This window comes from Carassius carassius, chromosome 1 (genome assembly GCF_963082965.1).
Source record: "Carassius carassius chromosome 1, fCarCar2.1, whole genome shotgun sequence".
In the NCBI taxonomy this organism is placed as follows: domain Eukaryota; kingdom Metazoa; phylum Chordata; class Actinopteri; order Cypriniformes; family Cyprinidae; genus Carassius; species Carassius carassius.
In genome coordinates this window covers 30,386,620-30,400,178 of record NC_081755.1, presented here as the reverse complement: position 1 = coordinate 30,400,178, position 13,559 = coordinate 30,386,620, and the positions used below count along the sequence as shown (strand labels likewise).

Sequence of the window (13,559 nt, the reverse complement as noted above, 5' to 3'; positions counted from 1 at the left end):
TGAATAAAAATAAGAATTTTTATTCAGTCAGAACAACAGACAGATAGCTTGATACCTAGATACTGTAGACAGACAGACAGACAGACAGACAAACAAACAGACAGACAGATAGATAGAATTATAAGAAATGATTAGCAGTCCGGATGGAATCAGTTCTCCAGCGCTGGTTCACGATCCATTAATTGCTCTGCTCATCTGTATGCTCTGCAAAATAAAACCTTCCGAGCATTCAAATTTGCTCTGAAAAGGACACAGTAAGCGAAATACTTAGCAATGTGTTGCACGGCATAGTTTTTCTTTAATACACAGTGTCTGACTGCTAACGAGAGCTAATGAGATCCTGAGAGAAGTCAAAAGCTGAATGAGCCTGAAACGAAAGGGCTTTTAAGAACCCTTAAGTGAATGATTGATTATAAAGTCCAGTCAGCACCCAGACTGTTCACCTTTACTTCACCTGATCCCAGACGACCCATCCTGGATCTCATTTCCCAACTGACGCTGAGATGACTGACGATCAGAGCACATGCTCTATTTGACTGAAAGCGGTTCTTTCATAAACAACTGAGTCACACGAGTACACAGACTTAAAGAGGGCTGTTAATTAGGTCCTTAATAAACACTCTGACACGTGATTGTCACTGTCAAAGCCCTGCTGCATTCTCATTACGACGCCACAGATAGCTGGGATTTCGAGTGACTGATTACACAGACCAGCCAAGCCACGATCGCCCTCATCAATGGCTTTGTTTCTGCTCTCATGTTGGTTACTCATACAGTTTTTAAGTTCAACACTGCGGGGATGATTATGATGATAGAAGAAGTGAAATTTTCTTGAACATGCGTGCAGAAATTAGTTACGTTCTGTTACGTTGTGTCCCTTAGTCTTAGTCACTTTGCATGTCCCCAGTTGCCAAGTAGAACTGATACAGGTTTTGTTTCACACTACAAAGTGTTTATGTTTGATACAGGGAGGAGGCCGTTGGGCAGTGATTCCAATTTGGATGGCTGCCCGCACAAGAAATGGAGAGTTTGAAACCGGCCGGTGCGGATGAGCAAAACCGCACTGGTTTAAGATCCCCTGTGGGACCAGAGGACGCAAACATCCTGGCACCAAAAGGACGCTTCCTCTAAAGCTACCTTCTTCAACACACCATACCTGACATATGGCTCTCTATACGAATCGGTACACACACAGCAAGCAGAAGAGAGACAGACTTTCGTTCCTGCCCACACAGTTTTCATTTCAACCCCGTTAGTTTTGTCTTTTTGTTTTGCAGTCAATCCAAAAAGCTAATGTGAGAAATATCGCATTGCAAACCTTCTTAATTTGCATTTCTCTCTTCAAAACTCTTTTTACACAACGAAAGTATAGCTCTGAACAGCAAGAGCTTACTGAGGGAATACTGTCAGCCATCTTGACTGGTAAAACATTGAGTCATGGCTCTCGCTCCATTTCAGCTGCACCTATGAGAAGGTAAAGCTGACGGCTGATGCCTCCGGCCAGCCGCAATGCAAGCCACTTTCACAGGTAAGCCTGAGATATGAGTTAAGCTCACAAGTCAGCATTATTTCCTAATTGGGATATACACTGTGGAAAGTGATTGGGAATTGCTATAAAATTCAATTAAATTTGGCGGAAAGCCTAGTCATTAAGGGAAGATCTCGATAACTGATCACTTGGACTAAAAGCCTATACGATGACTTACAGTGCTTCACCTATGTTTCATCCTTGTAAAACTTAAAGGGATAGTTCACCTAAAACTGCATGATTTAGTTTACTTTCTTTTGTAGACCAAAAAAGATATTTGTTTATGTGTGTTTTACAAGTCAGTGGGGTCAAGTGTTGCTTGGACCCCACTGACTTTGACTGTATGTGCAAAATCACAAGATTTTAAATATATTCCACAGAAGAAAGAAAGTCATAAAGGTTTAGAAAGACATGAAAGTGTGTAAATGATGACATAACTTTCATTTTTGGGTGAATTATGCCTTTAAGCAGTAGGTTTTTCCATCAGATCACATTGGGATCACATTGTCTTGATTATTGTGAACACAGATTATGAATCTAGATGGTTTAGCAAAATGTCTCATGATGTTACACACACTGAGGACATTCCCAACTGCAGACAGAAGTCAAACTTACCAACCTACAACCATCCCTGATGACACTGTTCAACAAGAGGAGTGTATAAACTCATCTCATATTGATGTGTTATGGGGACGAGCGGCCCACAAGAGCCCTGTTTTATTTATAAGATACAGAGAGAGTTTATATTGCATACATTGGTGAATATTATGAAAAAAGTAGGGCAAAAATACTGCTACTATTTTATTATCTGAATATGAAAGTCAAGACATTTACTCAGTTTCATGTTGCTTCAAACACATATGAATGACTTTCTTCCACGGTACACAAAATAAATTCTTCAGAATATTAGTACTTGTTCCTCTTTTCCCCCAATGACAATTAATGGTTTTAAAAAGCTGAAAAGAAATCACAAGTGGCTCATAAGTACTCTGAAGACAGATTTGAATGACAAACACACCAAAATTAAAGCCGTCATTTATTCAAAATGTCTCTTGTAAGCTGCTGACTGCTATAACTGAATCAATGGAATATAAAAACCAAATCTGATTAAAGAGTCATTGAGTTAAATTCAAATGTAAGTTGATCATGCAAATGTAAGTTATGGTGGAACTTAAATTTAGATCTGTTCACCACTTAAACCTATAACAAGCCTTCAGTAGTAGACTAGGAATATAGTGTGTTGTTGTATCCACCCCCTCTTATCAAACTTTTTTTGTGTTTTGTGTCCTTTTTAAAGCATGAAAGGCTTAGTCTATGTTCACTGTAACTACATTGAAAAGAATGATCATCACCAACTGCATCTTTCAAAACAGCTCCTTTTGTTCTCCACAGAAGCAAGAAAGTCATACAGTACAGGTGGAACACCATGAGTGAGTAAATGAGGACACAGTTTTTAGGTGAGCTAATCCCTTAATGGAGTGTGTTCATGTTTAAGCTGTGCCATGAAAGCCTGATGATTTTTCTAACACACAACGATCATGTACGTTTTTATGTGAGGTCTCTGAACAGACTCCCTGGACCCAGCCGTCACATCCAGGCAAGCTAATGAACACAGCAGGACTCCTGGGACAGCGGATGCATGGAGAGTTTAGAGGACACATAAAATGTCCCTAATGCTCCCGAAGGATGACATAAGCAATTAAAGGCCATACTCTGTCAACACACCCCGCCCCCCCCCCACCCACCCCGAGTTCTGTCTGCTTCGTCAACCGCTCAGAATGAGAGAGAGCCTCATTAACCACAGAGAGTCGAAAGGGATGATGATAATAAATGGAGGCAAAGAAAAAAGGAAGATTGTATCTTGATACAAGATGGGCTGGGAATCAGTATATGATACTTAAACTCTCTTTAACTGACATAAAAAAATTGCATTTTGACAAGGCACATTAACAACATTAAGGGCTGGTCTGTTGCATCAGGTTGATTTTCTATGTCTGTAAAGAGAGCAACACAGATTCTCTGTTTCAAAACCTATGGAGCTTCCCATGAAGTCAGCATTTTAAGATATCTTAGGTTGGTTCCTGCTGTTTAAACTATTCCAAAATGTAGCTTTATTTAAATTATGCATTAAATATTTCAGTTTTGGCAAACTTTTGAGCTACCACTCCATGCATGCTTTGCAGAGAAGAAAATGTTCTACTGCAGTAAGGGTACCAAACCTTATCATTAGGGCAGTAATCTCTTCTAAAAGGCATACATTATACCATCAAGCAGTAATAGTTCATCCAAAAAAGACAATTCTGACATCATTTACACACCCTTATTTTGTTCCAAACCCTTAAGACTTTGGGGGCCCTATTTTAATGATCTAAGCACATGGTCTAAAGCACACGGCACAGGTTCACTCAGGGTGTGTCTGAATCCCCTTTTGCTAGTTTAACGACAGCATGGTCTAAACGGGTTGTCCCTTTTCTCATAATGAGTAATGGGTGTTTTTTTGGGCGTAATGTGCAATAAACCAATCAGAGTCTCATCTCCAATCCTCTTTAAAAGCCAGTTGCGCTTGCATGGCAGAATGTAATTTTTCATTTTTAAAAATATTTGTGTGCTGCGCGCATCCCTGTGTGTGTAATAAGCACACTGTACGTGCGCTGTGCACCTGCCTACAGGCACATATTACTAAGGAGCTCTTTAAATAACAAATAAAAAATATTGTGCCAAACTTTAGATGATAGTGCCCTTGGTCCCTTCGTTGTAACTTCAAGTAGCCAAAACTTGTAAGATCCACAAAAGTCATAAAGGTGCCATAAAGCAAGACCACATTAATTTAGCAGTTTATTCAAAATCTTATGAAGAGATAGTGATTAATAATTTAGTCTCATCTTTTGGGTAAGTAAATGATGACAATTTTTCATTTTTGGCTAAAATATCACTTTTTATGGGTAAATATCCCATCACATCACTTTTTTTTTCCGGCAAGATCACAAGCCACAATTGTATCACAATTATTTTTCATATTAATGCTTTAGTAAGTTATCAAGCTCTACAGTCAAACTAATTTCCCTATTGAGCCCAACAAGGTAACAAATAAATAAAAATAAATAAATAAAGATTGGCAGAGCATTTGATCCATGACATTTAGGTTGCTCACTTTGTTTCGGAACAGAGTTAGTTAGTGTAGAGTATATACGTGTCTACACTGACCTGTAGAACCTGACAGCGCTCTGAGGTGCAGTCGATGTTCTCGCAGGGCTGGTACATCCCCAGAGTGACGCAGTTCAGCAGGATCACCATGATACTGATGCGCTCAAACCACGTGAGGAAGCATATGTTAAGGTGAATATTTATCAGCAGACAAGTAAATACAATAATACACACATTTAGACATTTACACTTTTTTATTTAGGTGCATACTTGTGAAAAGAAAATTGCTATAATATTTCTAGGACGTACACTAGTTATTTAAGTTGAGCAATTTAAGTTAACATCTTGTTTATTGTGTGTGTGTGTGTTTGTATACTTTACATCAAATATGTAATTTATTATTTCACACCAATCTCATCAAATTAACAAACATGGTACTGTATGAATAGGACAAATCCAAAGTCCACTCCACTCATTGAATACAACCTTCAGAGTGAAAGCACATCACAGAGAAACACAAAATACACTGAAAAGGCATTTGTCAGCACCTCGTCCCTCAGGCCTGTTAGCTGGAGTGAAATCTTCAGGCCTCTCCACTAAATCTCTACAAGCCTCATCTCTTCACCTTTATGGACCATTTCTTTTTCAATTTACTCTACTCCGTCTTTTCCTCCGGCTTGGTCAACCTTTTAACGAGCTATTTTTATCTGTTTGTACATACCGTCTGCCCCTCCTCGTTTAACTTCCTTGTTCACTCCATCATGTTTCTCTCTCTTTCTCTCCCTCCTGCCTCTCATCTCCAACAGTTGTCTTTTATTTCCTGTTTTCATGAAACATTTTCCAGTGTTTGAACTGCATTAGCCACAGGGCAAAAGGGCTGCTGATTCCGCTTTGTGCTGGATCTAACAGCACTATACATTCCTCAATTAATTAGGAACTACCAAAAACGCACTGCACCGGAAAGAAGCTTCTGGCACTCAGTAAAATGTGATTTATGGGCAAATTTTAACTTTTTTCCCCCTTCAACCTCATTCAAACTTTCAATGAAGAAAAATGTACATTTCAGTATGCATGTGCTATATTAGACTAAGGGGTTTGCTACAGTGCTGGCCACACTCTGAACTTGTGTGTGTAATACTGTAAAATCCTCGCAGGCTTGTGTTTCTGTTTAATCATTAGAATGGAGACTGCAACCCCCATAGGGATAAAGCAAGCACCCGTATCATGCTGCAAAGCGTTCACTATGGTTACTGCAGGAAATTGCTCCTTTCTTTTTTATATTATTGTTGATACCTCATCAGGTTCTAAGGCGAGCTTTTGACAGAGGGAAAAAAGCGCCCACAGAAACACTTAAATGACATTAAAGGGACAGGAGCACAGAATCAATCTCACAGTACACATCACAGAGAGAGAGAGAGAGAGAGAGAGAGAGAGGGTTGGGAGACAGAAAAGGAAGAGAGCGAGTCAAGGCCGATAGGCTGACAGAAACATGGCCCGTTTATTTAAAGAAAGGTAGAAGGAAGGCTGAAGGGGTGTGAAATAAGACAATCACATGCACACGGGAAAAACATTTCACTCAAAGAAGTTATTGGGGAAAAAAGGTAGATGGTCACAGTAGGATCAGTGAGGATGAGGATTTGCTGCAGATTTTGCTTTAAGACCTGATCTCACTTTGGATATCAAGTGGCAACCAAACACAGTTCCAGCACTGTTTATCATATAAAAGTGAATAAAAATGTCCTTAAAAATCAAATGCGGGAATTTTTTAAAAGGGGTCATGAAATATAAACATGAACGAGAGATTGCTCTACAAAAAAAAAAAAAAGACTGCAAGTTTCAAAACTCAAAACTATGTTGAAATTTGAAACTATGTTGCAGTTTGAAATGTTAATTATTCTTTTCTACCCTTCTGAATTGGCCAGATTTGAATTTGCGTCAATTTCTCCTCAACACGCCCCTTACTTCAAGATCATCTATCTAAGAGTCTATCGTTGATTTGATTTAGCCAAAACTCTCATTCTAATCAATAACACAATTTTGTTCTGCTTAACAAGAATCTTATTTAAGTCATGTTTTCACTGTGTTAGTTATGATGAAAGTATTTCAGAGTACCTGATGAGGTATCAACAATAATATAAAACAGAAAGCAGAAATGTTTCTAGACAGCAGGTGACATTATTGACAATGTCAAAAAAACAAAAAAACAATACATATTTTTATTGTCAAATAGTTGATTGATCTCATATGACCTCATGTAAGAGCCTGCAATAACACAATTTGACCAGTGTGGTGTGCAACACAAGACTAAAAGTTGGAATTAGCTACACAACATTTAAAGTATGAACAGATTTTAAAACACTAGGCATCATACACTTACTGACTTTATAATAGTCACAGAGGAAAAATTGTCCATCATACACTAAACGACTTTAAATTCCTTCCAATCACGTCAAACTCTGCAGAAACATACGTGTAATAGGAGACACGTGACGAATGGAAACAATCATGGGCGTCAGTTTGGTTTGAAATGTGGTGGGGACAGAGACGCATTCAGAAGTGCATTTTCAGAAGTGCTGGGTACAATGATGCATTTTTTTTTCTCTTTCGCGCAGGTCATGTTTTGAAAGACGTCCTGTATCTTATTAATGTAAATAAATAAAAATGTATACAAAAATGTGATGTCCGACTCGTTTTATGAAGAAGAAAGCCGTACAAAGCATTAGACATATGATATATGACCCACTAATCTGCTTCATATCATCATATAAGTACCATGTTGACAATATGACATGGCCATGACGTGGTTTAATGTACCTAAACAATGATTACCAAATTTCTCTTTCATGTTGCTTTGTTATAACCACTGAAAACGGGGAAAAAAATCTAACCCAATATCGGGCCTCGCTCTACATTATCCCGCTTATTACATGGCTACCCACCAAATAAATCAATAATTTGACACAAAATATTGATTTAAAAAAAGAGTTTATTGATTTAAACACGATTGTATTGCTTCCGCTAAAGAAAATAGTTCCGTCTCTACGATTAGAATCCTGCCGCGTCCAAAGCAACGCTCTGTTTTTCATGGCAACGGTGTTATTATCAAGAAATAACAGACTTCATTCTACAGTGGAATTCAACCAAGCCATGTAATAATTTGATTTAATTCCCAGTACAATTTACCATATCTACACACAACACAACTTAAGCACTACAAATTTTATCAAGATTGAAAAAGCAAAAATACGTGTAGCACAGATGAACACTATTGACTATCACACCATGATCTGACTGCTCTCAATTCACAACAACATGCATCCATCCAATCTACATCAGGCATTTTGACTAAAACTTGATCCATTCCTCATCATCATCATCATCATCATCACAACTATTCCAGAATTCAGCAATAGATTCAAGCAATAATTAAACAAGATACTGACTACTCAACAATCATCTCCCCCAATACTTGCTGTATGAACGCAAACCGTAACTAGCTAATTAAGTTGGTGGCTAAGGAAGTCTAACGTAACATTAATTGCAAGAGAAGAATTAAAACAGCCGATCCCTTGTGTGCAAATGCACAAGACCTAGCCATAATACCAGCAAATCTTAATAAACATAAGTTATCGCGTCTTACCTTTGTGTCTATGGTCTGCAGACCCATGCTGTGTGTACAACAACGTCCATTTGTTCTACAGGTTATCACTTTGATATGTTATAGTCCATGGCACTAGGATGCAACCTTGTGATATTGTATGAAGGCTAAATGACTTGCTCGTCTATGATACATTCGCCAGAAATTCTGGCCAATCCCAGCAAAGACTAGGTAGCCTCGTTCCCGCTCGTTCACTGTCCATTCCAAACTGTCAACTCATTTGAAAAACATTCTTTGAAGCGCGATAGTCATATAGAGAAAATAATAACAGCATTATGTCAAAAAGAAGTGGACAGGACATCAGAGCTTTTTTTAAAGCCAAGCAGACATGCACAGTAAGTGCCGGTATCTTATCGGCTAAATGAATAACCCATTCTGTCACTCTTTTTGACAAACAATGTTATTAGCTAGCTAGCTAGCTAGCAGTTACGCACGTCAGCTGAGCTGCACCTGCCTCAGTGACACGGTGACTCCCCCTCCCCCTCCCCCAATCTAGAACGTATCCCAATGTTACAGTTGTTGCAGTTTTAATGAACAGAAAAGCGTGTAGCCAGCGCAGCAGCAGAACGGCTAAATTGGACTCGAGGTTTTCAAAAAAAAAAAAAAAAAAAGTGGTGGGTACAAAATGACTCATGAAGAAATCTGGGGGGGACGCGTTTCCAATGGATGGAATCAGAGTCTGGAGTCTGTGACCATCAGACACTACGCACGTTGCTTTGAAATCTGTCAACTCAAATCTGCAGACTGGCTTTGACTTTCAGCAACTAGCATCGACTTCTCCAGACTGTAACTCGGGGGGAAATCATGTAGTGAATTCCAACCTTAATTGTTAAAAAAACCCTGATAGATTATTTATTTATCAAAACAATCATTGTTGAAGACCTAATGGACAGCAAATATGACCAATTCACTCACCATTGGCCATCATGACAATGGTTTTGCATACCTTTGACAAATATGAAAAATGGCTCAATGATAAGATCATGCATGATGCATGAGGAAGCTCTTATCAGAATGAGGAGGGTCAGAGTATCAACAGCCAATCACAGACACTTCCAATCAGGCCTCCTGAGGCCCATCAGAAAAACGACACAGCACCAGTGCCAATACATATGCCATCAGAGCCACGGTGATTAAGTGAAGCACCGACAGAGAGAGATAGATGAACGAGAGAGAGGAGGAGGAGGAGCAGATGGATGATAAGCGTGATTGGTGACGAAACAAGTTCATTTTGAGAGCAGCTCCATCAGTTACAAGTGCTAGCTGATTAAGACAGCCATGGCTTATGTTTAAGTCAACATAATACTGTGACAACTGAGAAAGAGAAGGATAAAGATGGGACTGTAATTGGCACCCTGAAGTGAAAAAAACTAAAGCACAGAGAGAGGGGTCAGACACAATGAAGCACAATTAGAAGGGAGGAACAGGTGTAGACTGTTTTTTTTTGTGTTCATCATGGAAGTGTAACTCTTTGTCCTCAATAGTTATTAAAGCTACAGGGTAACACTCTAAATAAATAAATAAAGTTAATATAAAAAATAATTTAAGTCATTATATATTAGGGATGTTGCGGTGACTGATTTTTTCCACCGGTTAATCGACGTGTAAAAAAAACGGTAATCCCGGTGTCACCGGGGTTGTGTGTCGGGGATTTCGGGTGGCCGAAAATGCGGTCGTGCAGACGTTTACACATCTCAATTTACTTTCACTTTAATTACCGGCAATTCAGTAGCATTTGTTTGAATTAATCATGGGTTTTATTTTATTCTTAATAAAAATACACAAAACAATAAGACACTCTCTTGTATTACACACATCTTTATTGCAAAATGAATAATAACTTAACACACCATGCAAAAACTAAACAAAAGCACTTATGAAACACCTTTAAAGTGCATTTATTAACAAAACGAACCACTGCACACATCGTGCAAGTATCAAACAAGAAATTATATAAAGAAATTCACTATTCGTTAAATAAATGCCTGCCTTTTTCAGCAAAAAAAAAAACACCGCACAACCATCGAATATAAAACGAACGAATGAACATCAAAAACTTCGTTAAGGTAGCCTACCCGAATAATCACTGGACACTTAAGTGCAAAAAAAAACTAATATAAAAATTAAACTCACGTTAAGCTGTTAAAAAAAAGAGGTAGGCCTATTAACTGCATACACCATACAAAAAAATTATAAATAGGCTAAATGAGAAACAATAAACGAAAAACCTTCATTTTAAATTGCAACAGTTCGCTTTGAAACCAGATCTTCCGCCATCCTTTGCCAGTTAGCTTGCCTCACTCTCCTCAAATGATAAATGAAATCGGACACCTGCTGCTTTACTGCAGCGCTCGTTCCGCTTACGCTAAATTACGAAGGCACGTAGTCACTAACTGAATTAAGTGCTTTATATGACGGCAAATCAATGCCAATATTATCAGAGCGCACAGGCTAAAACTTTAACACGATGGGGACGGTGCCGGTGGTCAAGTGCTATGACCGGTAGGTGGGTTAAACACTGTGTATCACCGGTAACACCGACTATCGCAACAAGCCTATTATATATATATATATATATATATATATATATATATATACATACGTACATACATACATACACACTGTATATACTGTAGTCTAATTTCTTCTCATTTTTGAGTTGGATATGTTGAGCGAAGGGAATGAAAAGCAGTTGATGAGCGAGGAAGGGGCCTATTTTAGGATATTCCGCTCCCCCAGAGACTTTAATAATGAGACCAGGACTCTAGGTCCCACAGAGAACACAATATTTGTCTCACATTGAAGAACAAACTCCGATTTGAATGCACCACTGGTGCTGCGCAGAAGCATACTAAACAGATTAGCTCTGTCCATCCCACTTTCTCTGTTTCTCGAAAAGTTCTGTTGCCCTTCAGAAGCAGAATTTTAAGGAATTGTGCAGCTGATGTGAATGCTGTTAAAAACATTGATCATTTAATTACTATGCCTCCAAAGATCTAATTTTAGACTAATTTAAAGACAGCATCACATGTAATCTTCATGAAAGAAGGCAATCCCAAAATGCATTGCGACTTAGTGAAAAGAAAATGTATCCATAATAACAAAAACTATAGATTTTTAATACATTTTTATTACATTCACTCTGAAATTGAATTCAGTAATTAAAAATTAATTATTTTAGCAATATTTGCGTATGTTATTTCCATGCTTTTTAAAGTATTGCGACATTAGCTTACCAACATGTGAAGAAATGGTTATACCAAAATGCGTTGTGACAGGCTAGAAAAAAATACACAGAAATATTATGAATAAACTTGCATTTTATTAATTCTAAAATGTATTAATAAAATAGTTCAATAAATAAAAATAAACCATTTAACACAATATGTATGTATGTTATATAATTTTATGCTCAGAGCATTTTAGCATTAGCTTAGCAATATGCTAAAAGCAAACACTATTAAAATCAATTGCCTACATAAAATAATCAGTCATTAATGAGGCTTATAATGGTTAATATCCTGCTGAAGAACAATAAATAAATAAATAAACCTGGTTTTCTGGTCTTTGTTGATTTATAGGCAGATCTAGCTGGTTTCCCATCCTGCAGTTGATTTAGTCAAGTTTGTCTCCCCAATGTGAAATGTGTCCAAAACCTCTCTGAAACCAGCAAACAGTACAGGATGGGAGATTAGCAAAGACCAGCAAACCAGTTTAAGCTGGATCAAGTAATTTTTTCAGCTGACAGTTCACTGAGCTTCTTAAGCTCCTGCAGCCTTTAGAAGAAAAACATCGTATTTCGCAAAAATTAATCACTGATTCATTGAATCACTTTGAATCAGCAAATCAGAAGGGGGAAAAAAAAGGGAAAGGGTATTACAGATTCTTTCTCAAACTGTCATCATATATCTTCTTTCTGTCATTCTCTCTCTGATGGAGACTTCTGAGACGAGTTTGGTCGTCACCCAACGAATGCTCACACTATGCTTCAGACGACCTACAGCCACACAGAGCTTAGCAAATAATCGAAGCCATTCCTCAGCTGACTGCCTTTGCGCTCGTTTAGCTGTTCCGCTTTAACCACGCAACTCTCAGTGGAAAAGGGAACAAATTCCAGAAGCACTCCCACCTCCCTCCGCGCATTAGCATTAAGTGTGCGTATGTAAAGAGCTCGCAGGCAGTGTGTTTTGAAGGGAGAGTGTGCGACACTTGCTTTGGTTATTGGTGTTAAGAGATGTTAAGAGGAGGATTAATAACGGCAGTTAACTAAAACCTTTCACCGTTATCTCACTATAAAAGCGAGTATGCACGTCCCTTGAGTACACCACAGCTCTGTGAAGAGAAACAGTGTGGATCTCCATTGTGTACTATCAACAGAGCACCTCTGAACTCTGCCTGCATCACTGTCCTTAATTGTGTGGGTTTGTATGGGCAGTTTGAACTTTACCTGCTCTTCTGGTATACTCTGTTTTTGCGTGCTTGTGTGTGTGTGCGTGAGTAATTGCGTGCTGCACTCTCGTTAGATGACCGTGTGGTGTGAAGTGTGAGTGTCCGTGTGAAACTCTCTCGACGAAGGCCATGGTGACTCATGGCTGCCTGTGGGAGCAGACTCATCTTCCAGTAAATTAAAAACTCACTCCGTCTCTCAGATCTAAGATCACCTCTCCAAACCTAGCTAAATAATATTAACCACGATCAGCAAAACAGCAGAAATGGATATCTGTCCAGTGGATTCTTTACAGACCGAAGATCAGATACATGGAAATAAGAAAAGCAGGTCACATGACTTATCTGAGAAAACACTGTAATAGAAGTATACTACTCATATTTTATTCTTATTATGAAGGATTATTTCAATAAAAAAGGTTAATTGTGGATTACTGTGAAGTTTTTGTCAACTGTTTGGACTCTCATCCTGATGGCACCCATTTACTGCAGAGAATGCTGAAGTATAGAGAATACTGCAACTGTACTTTTGGTATGCTAAACTGGTGTACTTAAAGCCTGATAAATTGGAACAACTAGTTGCACTTAATGCACTTCAGTTGTGCAGAAGATGAGGTGAAGTCCAACTAAACATACACTGAAGTATATTTGATTTTGCTAAAGTGGAACTTTTGCAAGTATACTTCATGTACACTTTAAATATCTTGCATTTAAAGACTGATATTATTAAAAGATTATATAATCCTCATCAATAATGACATTAAAACACATTTTAGGCTTAAT

The 13,559-nt window shown here is 38.2% G+C and overlaps 1 protein-coding gene across 1 annotated transcript in view; it reads right to left on the bottom strand.

Moving 5' to 3' along the window:
* The window catches only part of cacna1ia (calcium voltage-gated channel subunit alpha1 Ia), a 163,981-nt gene that overhangs the window by 111,839 nt on the left and 38,583 nt on the right, over positions 1-13,559 (bottom strand). The window contains exon 2 of the mRNA XM_059537517.1: positions 4,733-4,921. Within this exon, the coding sequence (XP_059393500.1) occupies positions 4,733-4,921 (189 nt within the window). The remainder of the gene's footprint in view (positions 1-4,732; positions 4,922-13,559) is intronic.